Source organism: Solea senegalensis, linkage group LG13, assembly GCF_019176455.1.
Source record: "Solea senegalensis isolate Sse05_10M linkage group LG13, IFAPA_SoseM_1, whole genome shotgun sequence".
NCBI lineage: Eukaryota > Metazoa > Chordata > Actinopteri > Pleuronectiformes > Soleidae > Solea > Solea senegalensis.
This window is the reverse complement of record NC_058033.1, coordinates 16617125-16641795: the sequence shown is the minus strand read 5'-3', so window position 1 is coordinate 16641795 and position 24671 is coordinate 16617125. Positions and strand designations below refer to the sequence as shown.

At 36.9% G+C, this 24671-nt stretch overlaps 2 protein-coding genes across 3 annotated transcripts in view; one reads left to right on the top strand and one right to left on the bottom strand.

Annotated features, from left to right (window-relative positions):
• The window catches only part of ar (androgen receptor), a 37527-nt gene extending 36030 nt beyond the window's left edge, over positions 1–1497 (top strand). The window contains exon 10 of the mRNA XM_044043064.1: positions 1436–1497. The gene's annotated coding sequence lies outside the window, so the exon portion shown is untranslated. The remainder of the gene's footprint in view (positions 1–1435) is intronic.
• LOC122780205 (oligophrenin-1-like) overlaps positions 1–24671 on the bottom strand; it is a 28927-nt gene that overhangs the window by 1188 nt on the left and 3068 nt on the right. Inside the window, exons 2-23 of one of the 2 annotated variants that reach the window (XM_044043061.1) lie at positions 23009–23104; positions 22442–22503; positions 20044–20115; positions 18165–18266; positions 17958–18068; positions 16337–16441; positions 16124–16253; positions 15443–15543; positions 14937–15028; positions 13456–13534; positions 9243–9276; positions 9061–9123; positions 8408–8482; positions 7678–7762; positions 6279–6337; positions 3690–3795; positions 3418–3577; positions 2472–2619; positions 1469–1747; positions 604–751; positions 217–267; positions 83–117 (exon numbers count right to left, since the gene is read on the bottom strand). In XM_044043061.1, the coding sequence (XP_043898996.1) occupies positions 225–267; positions 604–751; positions 1469–1747; positions 2472–2619; positions 3418–3577; positions 3690–3795; positions 6279–6337; positions 7678–7762; positions 8408–8482; positions 9061–9123; positions 9243–9276; positions 13456–13534; positions 14937–15028; positions 15443–15543; positions 16124–16253; positions 16337–16441; positions 17958–18068; positions 18165–18266; positions 20044–20115; positions 22442–22503; positions 23009–23104 (2150 nt within the window). In that variant the 3' untranslated portion in view covers positions 83–117; positions 217–224. The remainder of the gene's footprint in view (positions 1–82; positions 118–216; positions 268–603; positions 752–1468; positions 1748–2471; positions 2620–3417; positions 3578–3689; positions 3796–6278; positions 6338–7677; positions 7763–8407; positions 8483–9060; positions 9124–9242; positions 9277–13455; positions 13535–14936; positions 15029–15442; positions 15544–16123; positions 16254–16336; positions 16442–17957; positions 18069–18164; positions 18267–20043; positions 20116–22441; positions 22504–23008; positions 23105–24671) is intronic. The other variant, XM_044043062.1, reaches the window with a different exon arrangement.

Sequence of the window (24671 nt, the reverse complement as noted above, 5' to 3'; positions counted from 1 at the left end):
GGTTTATTACAACTAGTATAACTGTGACACGCTGAAGAGCATAAAAAATACTCAATAAATGTGAAATTCCAATAACTCTCACCTCTTTTTTTTGGAAATTTGCCATTGGCTCACAAACTTAAACACATAAAAGGAAACGTACAGTTAAAAAAAAAAAAGGGGGGAAACCGACCCAACGCACAGTGACAAAGAACAAAGAAAATAACTAAGACATACCTTCCTTCTTACCGGGAGGCATTTTCAAAAAACTTTGCTTTCGAGGCAACACTGCAGGAAAAAAGAAAAAAGAAAAAGTGAAATGTTCATTTTACAGACAAACACATGATTCACCCTCTATTTTCCCTTTTCTTTCTTTGAAACCTTTGTGATGCAACAGTCAGCTTGTTGTAATTGGCTGACTGCACATTTCCTGCATTTTTACGGTACAATGTAACACCCAAAATGTAAATGTAAAACATTCTAATGAATGAATGACTTTTTATTCATTCATTCATTTCCATTAAAACTGCAGCTCCATTTGTTTAAACTCTTGTGCCCGCCTGTATTTTCAAAGCATCTAAAAACAAGTGTCTGCATGCTTTTGTATCTCAGAGGAGCTCTTACTAAGAAGTGGGTGTGGCCTCACTGCTGGCTGCACTCGGAGGCTTCTGTGGAGGGGGGAGTCTGGACGGGGGCTCGGGAGGCCTGACCGGGGGTCGACAAATGGCAGGTTTCTCTGCAGACCTTGTTCTCGTCAGACCTTCAGAATCTCCTGGAAAAAAGAATTACACAAACAGAAGATGAGAAGTAATTCACTAAATTAAACATGTGGTTATGTGGAGATTAAAGGTGCAATATGAAGCATTCTGCATCACAATGTATCCATTATATTCACTATACAACTATACACTGTATAGTGGCGTACAGGTGTGTCTGGGCCAATTATGGATATTATTTCTCTATCATGACATGGTCTTTGATTTTGGATGTCGCGTTGCATTGATAATCATCGTATTTATTACACTAAAATGAAATATTATATATACTGATTTAAAAAATACACGGACTAGCCAAAATTATATTTAAAAACGCCACTTAATAATGCCTCTTTGATTTTAAGCCTAGTTATTTATGGAAGGAGTACTGAGTATGGAGGGATTAGACATTAATTAAAGTACTTTTATCAAGGAAGATCTTCAATTGTTCCAAAGACCTTGAAATGTTGTTCTCTCACCTTTAAGGTAAATACAAAAACAAACAATAATTTCCCCCATTAGAGCCTTTTTACCTCAACTTTTCAAAAGCTCCACTCACCATTGGTGTTGCCCTAATATTATTATTTATAAACCACTAGCCTTCCAGAAATATTGATTTGATTTGTTGTATATCGTGATACATATTGATATCAAATGATTAAACAAGTATGTTGTGATATTATTTTTCCCATATTGCCCAGCCCTACAGCATACACAGAGAGGACTCCTCATACCTTCTCTGTGGGCGGATGTGGTCTTTGGAGATGGTCTTCTGCTCTGGAATGATGGGACTCGGCTCACATACACTCCAGATTCTCCATTTGCAGCTGAAGAGGAATCTGGCCTTTGTCTGGCATCTTCTATCTTCCCAGCGTCAGAGTCCAAATGTCTGGGTCGGGGCATCATTGGTAGTCTCGGTGGAGGTTCTTTTGGAACCATTGGAGGAAAGCTTACAGGTTTTGTCCGCTGCAAGGGAACCGGGTTCGCGGTGACTGAGCCTTCGTTCTGGCCATCTGTTCCAAAGAAACCACACAACAATTGATGCAAGGTTGCGACCACAAGGTGTGGACTCAAAAAGCAGGAGCTGAAATTGAGTAAAAAACAATAGGTCAAATATGTCTATCAATGTGAATGGAAATGTAGTAAAGCTCACATAACAACTACCAGGCCAGATATTCAAGATGGCATAGAAATTAATGGTTAAAGAATTCAATACACACATTTGGATGGATCACACCACATGGCCAGTTATTTTACCAAACAGTAAGTTAAGAAGTGTTAAATATCACACAACACAGGGAGGACAAGCTGCAGGTGCTGCACATTTCTCTGCCACAGTGTATGAGATGATGGAGTCCCACCCACTTAAAGAGGGGTTCAAACAGAAGGAAAATTACATGATTTAGTCTGAGGCCTTTAAATGAAAGACTAATGTGAGATCGAGCATATATGTTTATTTGGACTTCAAATTAAGAAGAAAAAAAAGCACATGAGGAATTTCCTATTAACAATCAAGTAAAATAATAATGATAATAAAAAAAATATTTGTTTAGAAAATGATTGTTGTTATTTTATGGACAAACAGTGAAGCATAAAGTGTCATGAATTGATGGTGTAAAACTGATGAAGAAACATGTTAAAAGTAATCTACAGTATCAGATCAGATCAGCACAGATGGGATGGGATAATGATGAGGACGACAATGACAATCAGGCCCAAAGAGAGACTAATAATTACTCTCTGTTTTCTGGAATTGGTCGTGACTAAGCGCTTGAAAAACACGAGCTGGCCGCTTGGAGATTGTGATGGGCTGCCGCTTTCTCGGGGTGATCCGCGGAGGAGGGACAGGTGGGGCGGTGCTGTCCTCTGGCATATAACTAAAGATCTGTAATCACACACACACACACACACACAAACACACAAACACACACACACCAAAGTTGCAGTTATACTTTGGTCCAGCAGCTAGTTTTAGAGAGTTTGTACTTTGTACAAACTGCATATTTGTTGGTTTTATTCATGTCCCATTCTAATATAATATCATATTCATTTAGAACTGCCCATTTGCACTAATTATTCATTGTTGTTGGTTTGGATTGTTTATCTGGTAAATTTTTTTCATTCCTTCCTCTGCAGCTATGCAGCATATGCCCTCACATTTGCCACTTTATTATAATTGTCTATCTTTTATTCTAATATTTTCTACCTTCTTGTATAGCTGTCTATATCTTAACATTTTGTTTTATGTTTTATTTTCCTCACATGTACATATGTGTGCTTTTATCTTATATTGTTCTATTTCTTTAATTTATGAGTGTATTCTAAAGTGCCTGGAACCTGTTCTGCTGAAACAAATTTTTTGGGATCAATAAAATTTATCTATCTATCTATCTAAAACTGGCTTTTAAAACAGTTTTAAACATGAAAACTCACTCTCACTGACAACAAACTGCCAGTGGAGACACATGGAAAAACAGATTTTAGCCACCTAAGAGGCTAATATCAGTTTTTCCTCTTATCCCAGCGGGCAGCCATCTGTGTGCATGAGCTTCCATGTCTCAGGCTGGTTCCTGGTGCTGGTGATGTCACACTTATAGAAACACTTCAGAAAACCTAAATTATCCCTTTAAAATGTCACAAATGTTTTTTTTCTTATATGTACTTCAAACTTGGAATGTAGTACCTTTTGGTAGTCCTCGATAAGAATCTCAACGACAATGTTTTGGAACTTGATATCCAACATGGCTGCCACTGTCTCCTCCTTCGCTCTCATCAGTGTGGGTCCGAAGACGACAGCCATGTTGGAGGGAGTCATGCGGTTTTCATCACTGTGGCTGCAAACACTGTCAACAAATACAGAGCTGGGATGGAATACACTGTGCCTGACCTTTAGAAATAAACAATGACACATTAATTCAGCTCTGGTAAATGACAACGGAGCCTGTCGGCACTTACTTGACCAAGTGTTTGATGAGCATCTCCAGCATCTCCCGGTTCTTCTCTGGTAGTTTGTAGGTGAGGGAATGAATTTCACTAAGTCTAAAGTCCAGACTATCTGACTCTATAGGACAAGGTACAAAAAAGATAGACATTTTAAACAAATAGATTTGTGTAGTTGTATGAGGTACTGACAGTCAGTTGACAGTTTTTTTGTCATTTCTTAAACTGAACTATAAGTTTATAAACCAACTATTCTCCTGCACTAAAGTCCTAGGAGAAAATCAGTATTTTAAGCTCTTCGGGACAGGAGCTGCTGCTTTGCTGCTGCTCCAGCTGGTTCCCGGCGCCCTTAGAACGGTCAGCACTGACGATGTCACAATAACAGATATATTCACACTTCAAAAGACCTGAACCAAAAGCTGGCAAATACTTCAATATTATATTTATATTGTGACAAGAAGATGCTGAGACGCTTTCATTTGGGAGTGACCAGGATGGACAGGATTAGAAATGAGCAGATTCGAGGAACAGCTCAGGTTGAACGACTTGGAAATAAAGTATGAGAGTAAAGGATGAGATGGTTGGGTCATGTGCAGCGGAGGGATAGTTATTATATTGGACAAAGGATGTTGCAGATGGAGCAGCCGAGCAGGAGGAAAAGAGGAAGACCACAGAGAAGGTTTATGGATGTTGTGAAGGAGGACATGAGGACAGTAAGTGTAACAGAAGACACAAGGAAGAGGACAGGGTGGAGGAAGATGATCTGATATGGTTTTAAATTTTGGATATTTTTATAATGTGATAAGTTACCTGTGACTTTTCCTGATATTAACTGAAATTAATAATAAATATTAGATATTAAATTATGAATATTACATTACATTATAAAATTAGACATGAGTCAATGTCAGTGTTTCTAACACACGTAAATATCCTTCATTTAAAATTAAATAGTTAAATAAATTAACCACGGATATGAAAGGTAAGAAGTGCATTTTAAGTATTTTAGTACAGTGTATTGTCACTCTCAAAAGAAAACTTTCCATGAGTCCAGACAAAAAACATGTGTGCAGCTTTATATCCTCATATATCAGCATATATCTTAAAAACATTGAGCCATATCGCCCAGCCTTACAAACATACAGATTTGATTTCTATCCAGATACAGAATATATATATCTCACTATCGAATGATGGATAAAATATATATGATATCACGCAGCCCTAAACTGAACTATCACTTAAACATAAAGAAGGACGTGGTCATTCACTACATGTGAGACTAATAAAAGAAAGTCTCTTAAAAAAAAAACTCAGGCCCTAAATGTATGAATGACTTTACCAGGAAACTGAAACCAGCAGTGGTCTAAAAAAAAAAGACCACCTGTAACATCTCAACAGAATGAGGCTAATGCTTTTAGACTCATTGTCTCCTGTTTTACTACTGTAGCATGACAGACCGACATAAACAGCAGAATTAGATTTCCTCAGCCTCCACAGTGATGGTAGTGCTGTCTGAAGACCTGCTGTCTGCACAGCATTGATGCACAAGTGACTCTTTTGAAATGAATCTTTTCAAGGCATTGACTGTTGTTAAAGGAGAGATAACACTGAGTGGTACTGCCTACAGAGACAATCAGAACATTTACACAAAGCAAATGAGAAATTGTTTTCCCACCTATACATCTATAAGTATAACAACATACCAAGATGCTATCTAGTGTCTATGACGTATAACTACTGTATTATACTGTATATAATATTTAGTACACGGTGACTTCCCCTACATAACACTGTTCAAGACACCTAACCCCAAGTTGCTATATGTGACAAAGTGCTGCATATAGATGAGCTGTATGAATGTGTGAGGGAATTGGCATGAACGGGTGAGTGGCAGAACTGTAGTGTAGTCAGGACTTGAAAAATGCTATATATAAAAATATATTTGAAAAAATATATAAAAAATAATAATATATTAAAAAAAAAAAGTAAGAGGTCAAACAACAAGGTACAAAACATAAGACAATAAAACCTTGATTAACAAAAATGTATCTACTTAGATACATGCAGGTAAAATTCTCATCCTGAAGTGAAAGCCAAGGAAAATAGTTGGGTCTTTAAAAGTGATGTAAAATGTTCCAACAGCAGGGGCAGATTTTATTTGGGGGGGTAAACTATTCTATAATTTTGGGGCAGCTACTGTACATAAAAGGCTTGATCTACTTGAGTTTTAGCCTAAAAGCAATCAGTTATTTGACCTCAGTGTTTGGGATGATATTTGAAGATGCTCAGAGGAGTGAGATGGTGCTAGTCCATTACAAGCTTTAAAAAATGACAATAACATTTTAAAATAATCCTAAAATGAACAGGGAGCCGTTGTAAAAATTGGGTCCCCATAGAGAAAGTTTGGTAAACACTGCTTTAGATCAAATTGGGGTAAATTTGTCTGCCAACAGATTTTCTTTTTGCTTTCCTCTCAGGTGCTCAACTGTGATGACTGGTGATGCTCAAGTACTACAGCCTGGACCTTTGAAGAGGAGGCAGACATTCATGACACAACCTAAACCAATTTCAGCTCTGAATCATTTTCAAAACATGTCTTACTTGCAGCACACATGAGGTCCCTGTGAAGACCGTAGGTCATCAGAGGTTCAGACAGACTCCTGCGGATTCAAAAAAAAAAAGAGTCACATGAAAAACATGAAAAACCACACTGAAATACACCTCAACTCATTTGTTATTCTAATATCAGCAAATTGTTTTATTTTTTATAAAGGAAAATACTGAGTTAATTAGAATAACAAGAGCTGAGTATGATGTTTTGTTCAACTGAGATGCATTTAATGACCGTTTACTTATACATGATAATATAATATGATTTCATTAAAATGCGTCTGGGATATTATTGTTCATATTTAGAACAATACAGTGTATTAACAAAAGAAAATGTCCAGTTGTTCCAATTCCTCATTGGTCAGAGCCAAAATACTGATCTGTATAGCATCTGGACACACAGAGTTGCTGCTGATACTCTCCAGCCATCAAGTATTCAAAATTTTGAGCTCTATTTGCTAAATTTTGTAAAAACGCAGCAAATTCTAAAATATAAACATGAATAGCGGCAAAACACTGGTTATTCCTAACGGAACAAATTACTAACTCAAGTAATTTGTTCCTTGACACTGCTTTTGGAAACTTTTAATGCATATACCTAATGCACACTGAACTCCTAAACCCCTTTTTTCAGGTTTTAACCAGTGTATATGTATAAGGTTAATGTTATTTGTTGATCCAGGTGCAAAGTCTTCAGTTTAGTGTAAAGTATTGAAATTATACATGTGTTATACACGGTGTATCTTCTGCTTCTCTCTGGTCAAACACCAGCTACTGCATTCAAATTGGGCCATTGGTTTTTCTTATAGGTCATGCTTGTGTCACTGATACACGTTTTCTTAACCCTCTGATCGGTGTGAGGCTCGTTGTCCCAAACTGCACCTCCCTTTAGAAATGCCAGAGCTGTTGGGTCATTGTGTTTCTCTCTCCACCTCTTGGAGCGATTGAGAGGCTCGTCTCAGTGAACACCTCCCACAGCTGCGACCTCAGTGTCAGATTTTACTACCAGACTACGCCCCCTGCACTGCTTCTCATTCTCCTTCCCTCCTCTTCTTGGCATTTTTAAAAATCAGGCATTGAGTTAGTCTCAGAAGAGTGGGTTTAGTTACACTTTATGAAATAGTTATTAAAAATCCGTCAAATCTTTTTTTAAATATTTTCATGCTATTTCTTCTTATTTGTTGCACCAAAAAGTATGGGTATGGGCATAGATCAGCAGGATCTGTGTCAGTAGCAAAACCAATAAAATCTTAACAGTGTATTCACTCTGATCCCAATCAAAAATCTGTCTCCTGACCAAATTACATACCTGACCATGCATGATCTGAACCCACAGTGACAAACCCATCCCTATGAACGTGTCTCATTTGTATGTTAAACAAACACACACCTTAAATAAAACTTCAATGCACTTGCAATGGTTTTAATGTCCGAGTCGCTGCTGTGGAGGTCCACGTCTGCTGGGTTTGTGGGGTCTATGAAAAAGTCAGAAGAAACAAGCAAAACATATTCAATGCTATTCAATTCAATACACATTCAATTAAAATGTGTTTTCTATGATCTACAGTAGAGAACAGGTTGTTATCCAATCACTTTGGAAAGTGGTTGGAGACACATTATGACCACATAAAACAGAGGTGTAAATGCAATATGAGAGGGGATAAATGTTCTGTAAGTCCAATACTTTGATCTTGACTGAGTCTGCAGGATCATCATCTGTCTCTATAGCTGCTACTATATCTCCACGGTCATCACTGTAGTGCATTCTGATGCTGAAAAGTTTGTGTAGAGTGGGATTGATTTTTCAAAAAAAACACAACTCACAATTAAAACCACTTTGATTATGATTTTTGTGTTATGTTGCTTGTACACAATCCACAATCTTTGAGTGTGGTTCTTCTGTCAGAGATTTCTTCCTTTTCTTCCCATTTTGAATGATTGTGTTATTGATGTTTTGTGTGATTGTCTTTTTTTTGATTGATTCCTGAATTTAAAAGTCTAAATAAAGACTTCCTAAAAAGCTGCAGAACCAGTTTAGTTGTAGAATCAGGTAGATGAACCAAATGAGGAACAAAGTGAATGGACGGACGTAGCACATGTTCACAGGCTTATTTCCTTACCAAAGAAAGCATTTAAAAGCTTCTGCACTTGGATGTTGCTGCCAACTGTTCTGTACACTCCTTCTTGTGTCACTCCTGGAAAGAGGAGAGAGAGAGGGAGGTAAGGAAAAAAAGGGGTGTACTCTGGACAAATACAGAGCTGTGGAGTCTGCATGAGTCTGAATTAACATACAGATGTTCTTTCCTGATTATGAACGCTTCATTTAACCATTTAGTCTGAAAACGAACAATAGTCCATGCTTGGATCGTGTCGAATTACACGCTCATGGGTTGAGCAATTAATTCCATTCTTTAAAGATAAATCACGCCAGTGGAGAAACATAACATGACTGGAAAATTATAAGGGTACATTTGCCTTTAAGACAGGGCTCAGATGTTAAGCTGAGATTGTGCATGAAATAATAAGAAAATCTTTTTTTTTTTAAATAGAAAACAGACCTAATAGGACCACCACATAGAATAAGCAATGGATAAAGATGTGATGATTAAAGACTCTTATTCCAGATGACTACATTTCTAGTGAATGGCATTTCTCCCCTGAGAGCAGCCTGCAGAGCTGGCATCAAAATGATTAGCCAATGAATCAACTGTGCCCCCTTGAGGCCACAAAGGTAAAATAAGTGAACTCCAAGCCTTTGATGGAAACCATTTACCTTTCGATTCAATGTAGTTGATGCACTTTCGCACAAACTTGAATCCAGTTTCATTCAGCTCCACTGTGACATAAACAAAGACATGAGCAGGTGATGAACGCATGAATACAGATGATGTCAGTGACTTTAAGATGTCAAGCAGACATCAGTGTCAGCATCTCAACTTCAGACGGCTGACTTACTTTCAGCTTGTTTGTGAATTGGGGAATGATAGATCTGAAATGAGAAAAAAAAAATGTAAATGGAAAGAAATTGTGGAGACATTTGCCACAGCCTGATTTATGAAAAGAACCAAAAAAAATAATAATATTGATGATGGTATATCAGAAAATATAACCCTGCACCACTGAAACAAACTTCCAGGACAGCTGAAGGGAACAGTTGCACCAATTTTTCAGTTATAATCTACTTTAATAGATTATAATAATATATAAACAGAGAGAGGCAAAAATTGGACAAACTGCGGCAAAAACTGGTTGTATATTTTATGACACTGGAGCTTCCTGTTGCACGGTCTCACAAGACAGAGTTTAGAATATTGTTCTGAAGCTCTCTAATGCGTAATGTCTAAAAGGGACTGGTTACACTACAAGTGTGACCCCGACCAATTATCGCTCACGGCAGTTCATGGGTCAGTGGGGAGGCAGAGGAGGGAGTTGTCAATCATGGTTACCGAAACATTGTCGGCGATGCTCGCGGTCTTGTGCTGAGACACAAAAAAGGAAAGAAAGAAAAAAAGATTGTGGACTCTTTCACATTGTTACTTTAAATATTTTTTTCCAACAATTGAACAATGAAAATTATTGCAAAGTTAAATATCTGTCAGGGAAAATATCTGTTTGGGGAAAATATCTAACTGTGATTTTTCTTTTATCTTTTTTGAACTTTGCAATAATTTTCAGTCAATCTTTAGGTCAATATTCATTTTAAGGGTGATGGAGCATTACCAAATGAGAGAGCATTAAAAATATTAACTGTCTCTGCCAAAACAAATATGCCAAATCATCCGCTACGGCAACCCCCAAAGAAAATTGTGAGGATGTGCTAAATTGCTTTTTTATGCTTGCGCTGCGTACGGCAGAAATATTGTCTTGTTAACTTAACTGTCAAACAATATAGAGGTTTTCTTTGGCTGATGCCGATCTTTAGAAATCAGTGCAGCCGATGATATGATGGCAACTTGTTTATTTATTTATTAATTTATTTCTTTGGAGTCCTATAGATGATAGTCATAAATGCTCTGCCCCCTCACTAAACATGTCCATGAGGTGACATAGGGAAGATGCAGGGAAATGCTAACAGCAGCATTGGATGGGAAGTTAACTACAATATAACCAAAAATGACATTACTGACAGCAGCGATCATCACTACAACCATTACTGCTCAACTGTTCCACTACTTTTTCCCATATTTTTTGTTCTCAGATTCAGGGTAACCTGATGTATGGATGAAAAGATATCAAGGCTTCATTTGTTTTTTATCCCATGATTGAATGACTTTTTATTCCACTGAATTGAAAACAGATATTGGAAAAGCCATTGCAAGCATGTTGCTCTTTGTCCCACACCTTAATGCCAAATAGTATAAAAACCTTTACTGGAAAAAGGAAAGGAATGATCTGAAAAGGTAGAATTACATTTGTCGTTTTGGCTCGTGGGTTAATGCATATCAACCTCTTCTTGGTCTGGAGATGTGACAAATTTGCTCAGAATGTCATGTATCAACAGTCTGTGCTGAATCCAGCATGTTTTTGTTTTTTTTCCCTCCACAGCGCCAGGGGATGTTTGTATGAACACTAAGCCTCTTAAATAATGGCCAAAAATGTGTCTTCTAGCTCTGCATTTAAATGTTATTTTCATTGTGGAATCAGGTGCAGATATTCTTCTTGATTTATTTACAAGTTGTGTTGTTAATAAAACATTAAAAAAAATAGTAAATCAAACATGACTTTGTTTAAAACCAAGGAGATGTCTGCAGGAAATCCTTTGACGCTCAGTTAAGAAACAACAACCAGTCAAACCTTCAGTTAGAAAACTTTAAAATAAAATTTTTAGTAGGTTTTTTTATTCATTAATAGGAGCTGGCCATTTAATCATCAATCATTTTGAAAAGTGATTAATTGGTTTTAAGTACTTTGGTCTTCAACAGATCAACATGTTTTCAACATGTTCTTGCATTTTCTTAACCAAACTCAATTAATCGAGACGTGATCAACAGACTAATCGACTACGAAAAGAATCCTTATCTGCAGCCCTACTACACTACATGACCTTTAATAAAGATATTATTAAAGGACACTACTTAGAGTTGATGCTCATCCACACTGAATGTGCAGAGATCTGCAGACTGCAGTAGTACAAAGCAATGAAAATATTATTGTGAAATTGTCATGATACACCAAATTAAATGAGGAAGTGGTACAGGAAGAGGGCACTGAAAACTGTGCCTTCTGTAATTTTCACATCCTACAACTGCATGTGTTTTGTCCACAGCTCACATACCAACCACCAATAAAACGTCTGATGCGACAACTGCAGAGAAGCACTAAAAGCAAAGTCATCATTATAGCTGCATGAAGGTAAAGACCAGGGCCACTAAGTGCAGACACACCATGGAAGTAGAGGTTTGGCAGATCAACAAGCTGGCAGTTACTGCAAGACATTTCCTTTTCATTAAAACCTTAACATTATTCAAAAGAACAAAAACAACACACTAACTGCAAAATTAAGATCAGCTAGAAGCCAATATTAACACACTGCTGGATTATGGTGCCATTATTATTTCATATCCATACCCAAGTGAAGAAGACCTAAAATAAAAGATTCTGTAAAGCAAATTCAGCATTTCTTGTCTTTACACATTTTATGTTAAAGAAATAATGGCTGAGAACGTGTGAAAACAAATTACAAGTGTAGAGTAATTGTTTTAGGTGTGTCTAAAAATATGGTTTCATGATACACAGGAGCCATATTTAGCTCAATTCTTCCTCAAACACAGCGTCGATAAAAACTCTCAGCACCTTTAACTACGGTCTCCTGTTCACTTGTGAGTCAGTTCACCTGCTCCTACCCCACTGACTTTGTTTTGCTATGTCTATGAGATGTCTTTATCCTGCAAATGTGTCTTATAATAATAAAATAAAATATAATGTATCTGTAAAACCAAATTTTATTGAAAACACACACACATTAATCCTAAGTAAAAGGTTTGAGAAAATTCGGCAAATTTGTTAGGGGACCCCAACCCATGCTTTGTAAAAAGCTGCATTATAATGACATAATCAACAATTATCAATACTTAAATATGTCAACTAATCACGGCCTTAGCTGGTTTACAGTCGTGGTGGCTGCACATTATCTTAAGAGTGTTGATTAATGTAAAAAAAAAAATAAGTGAACACATTCGTCCTCAAACCACATCCAAAAGTGGTTGGATGTGGCATTCAGGACACATTCAGACCTGAACTGTCCGAGTATGAACTGCTTCTGATTAGATTCAGGATGGATATACCAGGTTTGAATCTTACCACAATAAAGCAACAGTAGGTAAAATGCTACTTTTCTCAATGGACTTTTATGCAGTTCACAAACTTCAGCTTTCAGGTGGAAAAGACAAAGCACAAAATATAGTCTTCAAATAGTGTACACTTAAGCGGGTGCAGTTTTTATTACAATAAAGGGGAGAAACATCCAACTTTGACTGTTGAGTAGGGGTTGGCAATAAAGTATTCCATCGTGATCTCAAAATAATAACATTTGTGAAAATATCTCACAAAATTTCATTACACAAAAGTATTTACAGTTCACAATTAACACCATAAAACAAGTTTGAAACCTCTGTTTTATTAGGTCAGTCTTTTGTTAAGTGGCTGAAATGTGTTTTTTGTCCCTGCTGGCAGCCATGTTTTCACTGAGAGTGTGCTTGTGGTTGCACTCATACAACCACTCTTTATAAAGCTTGAACCATCATTTCAACAGAGGTGTCATTTGAACAAATTAATGATGCTATCATTAAAACGCATAACTAAATAAATAAATAAATACTCTCCTACTTAAATCAATTTTTCCCTGACTCATTGTTTTCACTTATTTTCAATTAATACATGTTGTGAAGATAAAACACATTTAAATGTGTGCAATCCTATTAGGAAACTGCAAATGACAAATTAATTTTGTAGCTTCTGACAAAAAAAGTTGTGATTACAGATTATCTGCTAAAATCTAGGGAATGTGTTTATGAAAAAAAGTGTGTACAGGTTGTGACATGAAGACTGGAAACTGGATTAACTGAGGCTGAGAGCTTTATGTGTGAGATCAGTTGCCATGTTACCTTCGATATTTTGACAGTCCACAGAAATGACCCTAAATATAATTAATGATGAGAAATTAACTCACAGGCTCTTTTCCATCCATGGCCTCCATCCACATCTTCCTGTCCTCCTCTGAAAGTGCCTGGAAAGTAACAGGCGTGTTTCTATGGAAACAATCATAGAAAATGTAATTAGAGAGGCAAAGGTTGCAACGAAAAATGATTCAGTCCCAGGATGCACTGCTACTGCTGCTAACCAGGGTGAGTATTTGGCTTTTTAAAAGCTTGTACATGTCATGAATCACGCACAAACATTTCCAAGTAAAACTGGGTGGACACATGAACAGCACCACTACAAAAAGAACAACATGGAGTAACTGGGTCACCTGGTTTGAGCGTGTGCAGTGATGGCAGTGGGAAATGGAGATAAATAAGAAAAGCATGTTAGTATGATGAAAACACCACTGATGCAATCTGTCTTTCTAGAGATGCAACAAAATCAGGTGCCAAGTTTTAAAGCTTGTAGGCAACTGAATGAATTCTTAACTAAAACAACTGTGCAGCTTTAAAGCCATAAGCAAAAAGAAAATACAGTAAAAGAGATGGAAAAACTATCATATATATTGTATTGATGTGCACAAACTTTTATGGAGAACAATTTAAAGGTTGCATGAGGTGCCGACTGCATTGTGCTCCTCCCCTGTACTGAGAACTTGCTCATTCTCACTGAAAACATGGTTGCCAGCACAAGGAAAACTCAAAACCAGCTAAAGCTAAGATATATTAAGAACACGTTTGACACTTTATCTCACCATTAGATAGCCCTTTCCTGCTGGAAACTTAAGTTAGTGTCAGTTTGTAAACCACTCACTCTCCAGAATTCAGGACATGTGAGCAAAGTGGAGCAGGTGTGAGTGCTGATTTAGCCTGGCTAACCACCAGAAGGTGAAGATTTCATTAGGTGAGACTTTAGTTAGGTGGCTAAAATCTGTTTTTCACCTGCTGGAAGCCATGTTTCAGTGTGAGTGAGTGTTTGTATCTCGTGCTGGATCAGCTTCTCCCACTGGGATAATTTCAAGGACACTCAGGCAAAGGGACACTTGACCTGAATCGATGACTAACTCGACAGTGCAGCATGTAGACAGTGCTGCCATTGAGTCATTATATTGTTGTTCATTTCACACACACACAAATTACTTATTCAACATTCACTTCCAAGCTCTTAATGCACAATTCAAGAGGCTTTTAAACATTTTAAAAGGCCGTGCTGACATGTAGAGTATTTCCACACACACACACACACACACCACAAGAAAGTCTCTATTATAATGTATTCAGTACTAAGTGACCTGCTTATATAAATATGAGCTTCTTCTCCCTGAAATCACAGTTTGCCATCTGTCTGCTGCATGCACTGGCTGCTTAGGGATTGTTTGGGCTACAGTCCATTTAGCCCTCACACAGTGTCCTTGTAAACCACCTGGTCACCTCGCCCCCCAAACCTGTTTATCCCACAGGGCCCTTGTGTTGCCTCATCTCACAGTTTCTCAGATTTGTTTGTGCTAACCTCTCGATAATTTCCACGTCAAAGCAAAAGCGCTTGTCTATGGACTCTGTCTTCCGGCGGATGCAGGACTTCAATGTCAGCTGCGTGGGGCCCTACGGGAGGGAAAAAAGGAGTGTAAGTCAGAAAATGGTCAACATGCATCATGGATGATGAGAGTAGAGAGAGCTTATGAGGGTATAAAGTGGCTAAAGCTAGTGCTGGTGTTTTGTCTGTGGCTGTGTGGTAATGATGCTGTCGTTAACATCAGAACTGGGAGTGACGTCCCCCCTGAGTGCACCAGGTTTCATGGACACCAATGTATCTTTACACACATTGCACCCCCACCTGTTGCTGATATAGTGCACTTTACATAGGCTACATTAACCCCTCCCCCTCATACACACTACACACTTTCACAGTTGAGAAAAAGATGTAGTTTGCTGTTACACAGTATTTCTATATATGTAATTTACACAGGAACGCCCCCTGACCTCTAAATGGAACGCACCATAATAACAGCTTTTTACCTGTTTAGTTGTAGGCTTCTGTTCACAGGGAACCATGACTAGCAGTCTCCCGTCCTTGTGATACTTGCAGTAATATTTGACCCATGTGACGCCCAAAGCCCCTGTGCAGAGACAATCAAAAGTCTGTAAAAGATACAAACTCCTGTGTTGTAAAACATGCTGAACACAAAGTCTGAATGAGTTGGGATTTTTTTTTTCTTCTATGATTTGATTTGCAACATATATATATTTTTTAAGTCAAGCCTCAATTAAAGCTGCAGTGTGAGACTTAAATTTAAACTATCGTCAATATATTTCACTAAATGCTGATAAAAACTTTCATCTCCGCATGACTCTCTGTTTCTCAGTAAAGCTGTGTTTAGATCTCCTGTCGCACAGCAAAATTCCCACACTGCACACTGTAAGTGATTCCTGTGTGCAGCGTGGAAGAGGAACAACAGCGATACTGGAAGAGGAACAGCGACAATGCACTAGTAAAAGAGGTTGGAGTATGATTGAAGTTAATACTACCGCTCAAAGAATCCGATCATTCAGCAGTTTGACAACCAAAGTCATTTTTATTCAGTTTACCGTCAGAGGAGCAAAGAAACAGAACATATTCACATGTACAAACTTGCACTAAGATTACTTATCAAAATATGTGGCAATGAGTTTAATAGTTCAGCTCTACTGAACACTTACACTTCTCCTGACAGTACAGGTAACCCTCCATTGGCAGGTAGTTGTGCATTTTACAGATCTGGGACGGATGTCTCATTCTCCTCATCAGCTCCTCCATCTCCTCACGAGTGCTCTCATAGTGGTTTCGTGTCTGCAGACAAACCCAGACAGCACTTCATAAACTTACAGTCATTGAAATAAAAGGATAAGCATCGCTAGTTGCCAGTAACTTACATTCTGCAAGCTGAGCTGCAGCTCCTGCTTATAAGGCATGAAGTCCTGTGTCATCTCCACCGTCAGGTTGTTGAGTGTTAAAATGCTGTGAAGAAACGCCAGCACCTGACCAACCAACACATGAATTACATTACTTAGGGATCACTGCCAAGAGCAGTCAGAGATAATGATTAATTTGGTAAAGAATTAATAAAAGATGACCAGGATTCAAGTTTAACTAGATGAGTAAACAGTGTGTTATGGGTTGGGCAATTATGAGACAGATAATAGTCCCCTGGAATCTAAAAATAAATTAAAAAAACAACTGCTGTGCAATATACATACTGTATATTAGGGGCCTTATACCTTATTAGGGCTGGGAAATATATCTTTGTTCTTGTTTTTTTTATTTTTTTAGCTCATAAAGTATTATTCACTTGTTTTAAAATACTTAAAATTATGCATTGGGATTGGGTCCCCAAGCACAAACCTCTCAGGATTGGGCAGTATTGTAAAATGTATCACACATGTTTCTATTGTGGGACTAACAAAGGACTATCTTATCCATTTTATCTTGCTGAGATTGCTGCAGGCTGGAGTGGCAAAAAAACAACAAAAAACAGCTGATCTGGTTAAGGAAGAACGAAGTCCACAGGTGACATGAGAATAAGATTCAAGCAGGAAAATACATTACCAGACTCAAAGAGACAAGAAAGACAAATGGAGAGAGATCTCCAGAGTCTGTGTACTCATGAGTTTGTGCGCAGGAAAAAAACAACAGGAGACTTATTTTGTGAAAATGGTTTCATGTGCACAACATCGGCCCTGCCTCTGTAAGAAGTCAGTGGGTTTATTATGGCAAGACATAGAGATGGATTTGCTTCTTTCAACATTCTAAAATGATCTTGTCTGATTGTGTACATGAGGTCAGTGGACTGTAGAAGCTTAATTAATTAATACAGTTTTCCCATTAATTCTTCAGCAATATTCACCTGGTTATATTGTTTTGAAATCCTACTTTTAATTTCTATTCTATATTCATTCAATTTTTTTGAATCCCATGATATTTTACCTGCTTGTTTTCATTGTCTTTATTTTTGTTAATGTTTTTAAATCACACTTATTGCTTCCATTGTTTTTTTAATTTCATGTTAACTTCCAATTGGCTCTGTAATGTATCTTCTGCCTCTGTAAAGCACTTTGAATTGCCTTATGTATGAATGGTGCTGTATAAATAAAGATGTCTTGCCCTCTGTAAAAACATTAAAATAAACATTATCTGATTTGATTTGATTAAATTAGATTAGATATTAATGATCCTGCACTGGGGAAATGTACTCGTCACAGCAGCATAAAAAGGTCAGTGGTGGACAAGACAAGACGGGGTAATTATGTTTATTGTTATGTTAATTCTGTTAATTATGTATTTTCAATAGTAAAATAAACCAACAATTAGTACCTTTTAAGTATTTCTTATTAAATGTTACTTCTTTGTATTTATTTTGGGTGATTTCAGTGTCAAATATTGGATACTGGCCAAATTTACTACAAACGTAAACAGTGTTCTGTATATTTCCTTCATCTCTCTTTATGCGTGTGGGATGAAAAAGGAGGAGGGTGTGTGACTATATGCTTCACTCACAGGCTCCACTATGTCAAATTTCTTCTTGTCCTGCACCTGATGGATCTGGTAAACGTATTCCACTGAGGACTCGCAGAAGTTCACCCGCTCTCTGTCTAACAGATCATCAGCCTGCAGTGAAACAAAGGGAAATGTCAATCTGTGGCTTTCAACTCTTCAAGTTCACTTCATGACTGATGAAAAGAAAAAAAGTGTGTGTGGCTGTACCTCTTGAAGCTGACTCTCTTTTTTCTTGGCAGAGAGATTTAGGTGTTTGTCTAACTGGGAGTAATATTTTTCACTCTCTTTCTCAAACTTCTTTTTCTTCTCCTGCAGGACATATGTGTTAATTGGGAGGATGGTAGAAGATATGCATGAGGTTAAAACAATATTTTTTTTCATCATAGTAGGCTGAAAAACATAAAATTAAACATTAACTTTTTTTATTTATCATATATCACAGAGGCTTTTTTAAGCTAATAATGATTTACGTTACATCATAAGACATTTGAAATTTGCATTTTTAGACATGATCTTACAAATGCAATCATCTTTCAGTTGAGAGGAAAATCAAGTTTTTAAATGGTGACAATCAAAGACATTTATTTTGTATTAAATAAAAAACTTCAATCAGTATTTTTATTTTAAATCAGGCAAAATACTGAATAACCACTTGTTATTAAGCTAGCTCATATTTTCTTACTTTTACATCCTAGAACTAAAAGTAGTTTTTCTAAATAACATGTTTTGTATTACAGCAAAATCTATTTTAAAATATATGAAATCATTGTCATGAACACCTTGACTGACTTATGTAAATGTTGGTTCAGCTTGTGGATTAAAAAAAAGAAAAGAAAAACATACAAACACACAAACACAAGTATTATATGTGAGACACACACACACACACGTAATGGTGAATAAACAAAGTAACAACAAACAGTTTCTTGGTTACTTTCAATGCAAAATATAAACTGACTGGACTTCATACCCAGCACGTTCTGGCAAAAAGAAGACAACATTGGTATATTACTGTTCTTAAGCAGGTGGACAGTTTCACACATATGATTTGAGGAAGTTGTGTGTAACATCCTGTTCAGTTTGTGCAAGCCACTGTTCAGTGTTTGTTCAGTGTTTGTAGGTTTGAAATACTGACATATTCAAGATTGTTTCTCCTGGAGCTAAAAACCATTAAGACAGAGGCTTGCATTAAAAACATTGCTGTCACTTAACAAAAACTTAAGCGTAAAATATCTTTAAAAGTATGTTTGCCATTTTATCTTGCCGTTAGACAGCTCTCTCTGTCTGCATTTATACCTCATACTGACACTGAACTGACACAGGAGCTGCTGGTCTACTGCTGCCTCCTTTGGCAGGTTTGTGTCACTGATTTTATTCTGAATAAAGGATTTCAAACAATGAAGTCACAAATTAACACATTTGAACTTACTGATGGAGGCAGCAGGGGATCAGCATCTACTGTGTGAGGTGATGTGAAATCAATGATTTTCTCTATGGGCTTTAAAGCACCAAACCCCAGAGAGAAAATCAACAATTATCACAGGTGAGTGAGTGTTGTTTTTAAAGTGACACAAACTTAGATTTCCACTCAGAAAAGGCTAAGAGTTAAAATGGCAAACACTTCCTTAAGATATATCATACACTTAGGCAGGTGTAGATTTTGTTGTATTATTTGGTTAAGTGAGTGACTAAATGTTTTCCTTGCGTCCGCACTGGCAGCAATGTTTTCACATAACCAGCTCCAACGATTACATTTTTGACACACTTCCCTTGGGGTTCCAGAGTAAAACAGTACAGTAAGGTCAGGGTGGAACTAGACCTGCTTCACCACGACAGTCAGCTGACTGGGCGACAGAAAAATATCGTTCCGTACAGCGCAACACAAGCCTGACCTGACAGGTTTTACCATTCCAAACAGTACGGATTGGTACTGTACCAGATGATGGAAACACAGCACATGTCTCAAGAGGGTTCTCAGCAACCCAATGGAGCAGAACAGGAGTTCTGATGCTGACCCAAAAGTTAACTATGCACATGAATGGAGCACAGGTTACTTGAGAAGCAGTGGGATCAGTAAAACGCTCACCTTCATTACTCCGATTTGCTCTTTTCTGAACTTCTCCAAAGGCTTGATGAGAAGATCTGAGGCATTTTGAACCTAGACATGTAAACATGGATCAGCTGTTACTGTGATGCAACTGAAACTTCACATATTTGACAGCAAATCAGTCGTACACATAGTACTGTTTAATTTTTAACCATGGACATGTCGTATTATTGGCTAACAATGGCTACCCTGAGATATGCTTGCATTTTCCAACTTCTCAACTGGAATGCGGTGAACTTGGGGGTGACATCACTAACAGTTCTGACTTTCGACCCCTGATCCTAATAATATAACATGTCTTCACCTTAAAATGTAATAATTAACCTTGTTGGAACCTGCTTTTGTCCCCATAAGGAAGACAAGTCCCCATAATGTGATTGTGTAAACAGATTTGAGTAATAGTAATACTTGGAATGAACAACCATTCATTCCATTCATTTGGACAGCCTAATCAAAGTGTGATCCGTAAGGATACACTTTGTTATAACACTTATAGGACCATAACCAGCTAATGACTAACCCTAACCTTAACATTAACCCAAATCTTAGCCCTGAACTAAACCAGTTCCACAGAAATAAGGTTCTGCTTCATTAGGACCAGAACTACTGGTCCTGACAAGGTCAGTGTTGTAAATGGTTCGTATTTAGATAGTGCTTTTCTAGTCTTGATGACCAATCAAGTTCATCTATACAACCTGTGTAAGTACACACAAACACATAAACTTACATTGTCATGTGTAAAACATGCATTTGTAGATGAGATGCACTGCATGTTAGACACAAGCACTTTGAAAACTCTCTCAATTAAATCTGAACGGGAAAACTCCTGTTCATAACCACTCCCACAAACACACCATTTACCAGATGGCCGGCAGTTTAGATCATCAACATCCAGAAAAACCAGTCGAATTGGAAGTGCCACTTGTCACAATGTCATGTTACAGCTGCTCAAAGTGATAGTTCAGGTTTTCTGAACCACAGTTGTATAAGTTACTGAGACACATATTCACCATTGACTACAACTGCTATTCAAAAAACCTGAAAAATAAGAGGATAGAAACACAGAAGATGAGCTTGTATCTCAAGATTTTGGAAAGTAATAAAAAAAAAGTGGACATAAATAACTGCGGTTATACGACTAGATGAATGAATTATTGAGCATTATTTACTGTTTAAAGTGTCACACACACAGCTTGAAATCACATGGAACATAAATGAACCACCGACAAAAAGGAACAAAACAACAACAACAACAACAACAGCAGCAGCACTAATAGCATAATAATTACCAGCATTTCTCTGTTCACAAATTCACATTTACACAAAAATTATGGAATTATTTGGCAGCAATAGGTTATTTTTGTATTTATTATATTTGAGTTTTTTTAGTTGCAATTGTTTTTTCTTACAGATTCAAATAAAAAATGGGTAGTTTCAAATCTTATGTTTCTTGTTTCAAATTATATTTATTTGGTTTCAGATCTATTTTCCACTTTCAGGTTCAGACTTTTGGCCCGATGTAATGTGGGGATGTGAACTCAATTGGAAGAGGCAAGGAATCATGGGAGAAGAAGGAGGAGGACCTTCCACTGTCATGTTGCCTTCATTTCAACTAGGTTTTGAAGTTGCTGAGGACACACAACATATTTTGACCCTCCCATTGTTGATAATCATCATTATTATTATATTGAATATATTTGTGAACTACACTAGATATTATATACATTGATTAAAAAATACATGGAATTGACTAAATCATATAAAAAAAAGTCACTTAACACTTAACTTAATTATTATACTGCAGAATTTGGCCATATTTATAATCATAATGTCATTGTTTCTAACACACGTTAATATCCTTCAACATTAAACAGCCAAAGAAATAATTATCTGAAATTAAAGGTAATAAATGTATTTTAATAATAAGTGTATTTTAAGATCATGTAATACAGATCAACAGTAGATATTTTTATTTTGTAGTGTATTTACAGTGTAATGTCATTCTCCTTTGAGAAGCACAAACATCTCAAAAAAAAATTTCTGTGTACAGCTTTATATGCACATATATCTTTTTTGTCGGGATATAGACTAAAAATAACCAGATATTATTTATAAGACATATCACCCATCCCTGTGTGCCGATAATATCTTGGATCACTAGTTTTTTCATATCATTGTTTCCTCATCTAAAATATCAACTGTAATAAGATGTTGCTTTTCCATTTTAACAAAACAGTTAAGTTTGTCAGTTTATCACGTCAAATATTTCCTTCCAGTTGTTCTAATATGCAGAGTAGGGAATGTTAATGTGATTTGGTTTATCTAATGAGGGTTCAAATCGGATGTGGAGTAAACATGGAGGAAATTGATAACCCACCAGCATCATCCTGTCGTGCTCCACTTCCTGCAGGAGACCAGCAAACTCATGGAAGGACTCGGCTGGGGGTCAAAACAACAAAGACTGTGAGAAGGAAGATTTAACACATTTTATCTTAATACAGAAACGTTTTCAAAGCCATAAAGAAAGCATCGACAAAGGTGAATTAACATACACTTGAGTGAGGTAAAAATGGTTAGAGTTCCAGCTGCTGTTCATACACATTCATCATCAAGCTCCTCTGGCAGTAGTTTCTGTTTTTCCAAATGATTTTGTTTCCTCGTTCCTCAGATTCGAGTAGTGAGGAATTACCATTCTGCTGCCAAAGATGTCCCTCTCCACTGAGGTCAAGCAGGGTAAGGTGGTTTGTGACAGCCATACACTTCTGACTTTATAATAACAAACTCAAAAGTATTTCTGACTATGAACCCAGAAAACTATTTCACTTTCTTTCAAAGTAAACAGAGAATCCTTGTGGAATAAGACATGAAATTCTCTGCTCGTTCTCCAAAAGTCAGTTCATTCAGTTTGTATATACGGCATAAGGATAATGTTGCTTAAACTTACCAATATTAATCTCATCATCAGTCAGAGAGTCACCAATGAAGTCAAACTGGAACATACTGAGAGTCTGAGAAAACTTCTGCACAGCAACAGAATAACCTATAAGAAAAAAACAAGGTGTAGTTTTGTTAAAACAACTAAATTAAACTCTAATGGCCCCAGTCTACGGCAGTTGTTCCCAAAGACTGGGTCAAGACCCACAGATGGTCCGGGGGAAATTTTTTGCCAAACAAATTTGTATTTTGTTTGTTTCTTAAAAAAAACAAAGTTTTAATCAATTTACCAAACATACTGTATCTTAAAATGATTTGTTCCCAATTCAAAATGTCAGTAGATATTACAGGTACAGCTGTAAGTTATTCACTACATTAGGCAAAAAGTTGCTCATCTCATGATTTATATAGTGATTTGGGTCATGATGGAATGCCATCTTTAAAAAGTGGGTCCCCACAGAGAAGGTTTTGTGGTCTAGGGCTAGTTAACATGTCACCCATACCACAAAATGATGTTTATTGTTATTCCTTAACCACTTACTGTATCCTATTGTTTTCTTTGTATTCTATTATTGTATCCTATTGTTTCGTCAACAAACCAAAATCAAAATGTTCACTTGTTTGTTTTCTTTGTTATACAGGAGCATAAAAACCAGGACATATATAAACCCAGAGAAGTCATATTTACTTTTCATAAATCTCAAAACAATGATCATCAGAACAGTTGGTAGTTCATTTAGTAATCAATTAATAATCTATACAAGTTCGAAGTTGTGCCTCATCACAACCAAACTGGAATTTACTTTGTGCCTGAACTGAAGTGCAGACTTTTCTTTTTATCTCTAGTAGGAAAGTATGATGTCTGATCGACATCTTAGGAAGGACTTAGCAGCACAGCAGCAGCTAATGTCTCACTGACATGCTATACAGTCCCTGCCGCCTGGTTTCCATTATGAAAACAAAACACTTTCTCAGATGAATACTGAAGAGCACTTGGCCTGAGGAAAATCCAGTCTCCTACTAAAAACTATCCTTCACAGTAATGGAACGCTTTGCCTGATATTTTAATCATGTAATTTCCAATCAATAAATTATGTTAACTAAAGATGAGCCCATAAGACACTTGATGTCGGTGTCAGTATTAGTCCAATACAGGTTAAAATCACTGAATAGAATATCGGGAAGAGGAAAGTGTATTTCATTACAATCCAAACATCATTCTTATCACATGATTCACTATTCACAGACTGTAGAAATGGAAATAAAAATAAGCAACAGCATTTTAGCCGAGTCATGTTTTGGGCTGTTTGTTCTTTATGGGAAAAGAGAATCATATCTTTATAACTGCTTGAAATTGGCTGTAGGTGATAAATGCATCAGCACATATATGTTAACAGCTTCATAGTTTGAAAGGTGTAAAGTGTATTGGACTGATGTCTGTATCAGACAATAAAAAGTGAAATTGAGTCATCTCTAATGTTAAGGGTCACTCTTCCTTGGGTCCACATGTAACACAGAAACATTAATCATAATTCCCAACAGCTTTTCCCCTAACCCTAACCCTTACACAAGGACAGACATAAATGTTTTTGGCCTCAAAGGACAGATAAGACTGAATTCCAAAATAAAAATGCTTTTTCAGTTTCAGCCTTTTCACCATCAGCTGTACTATA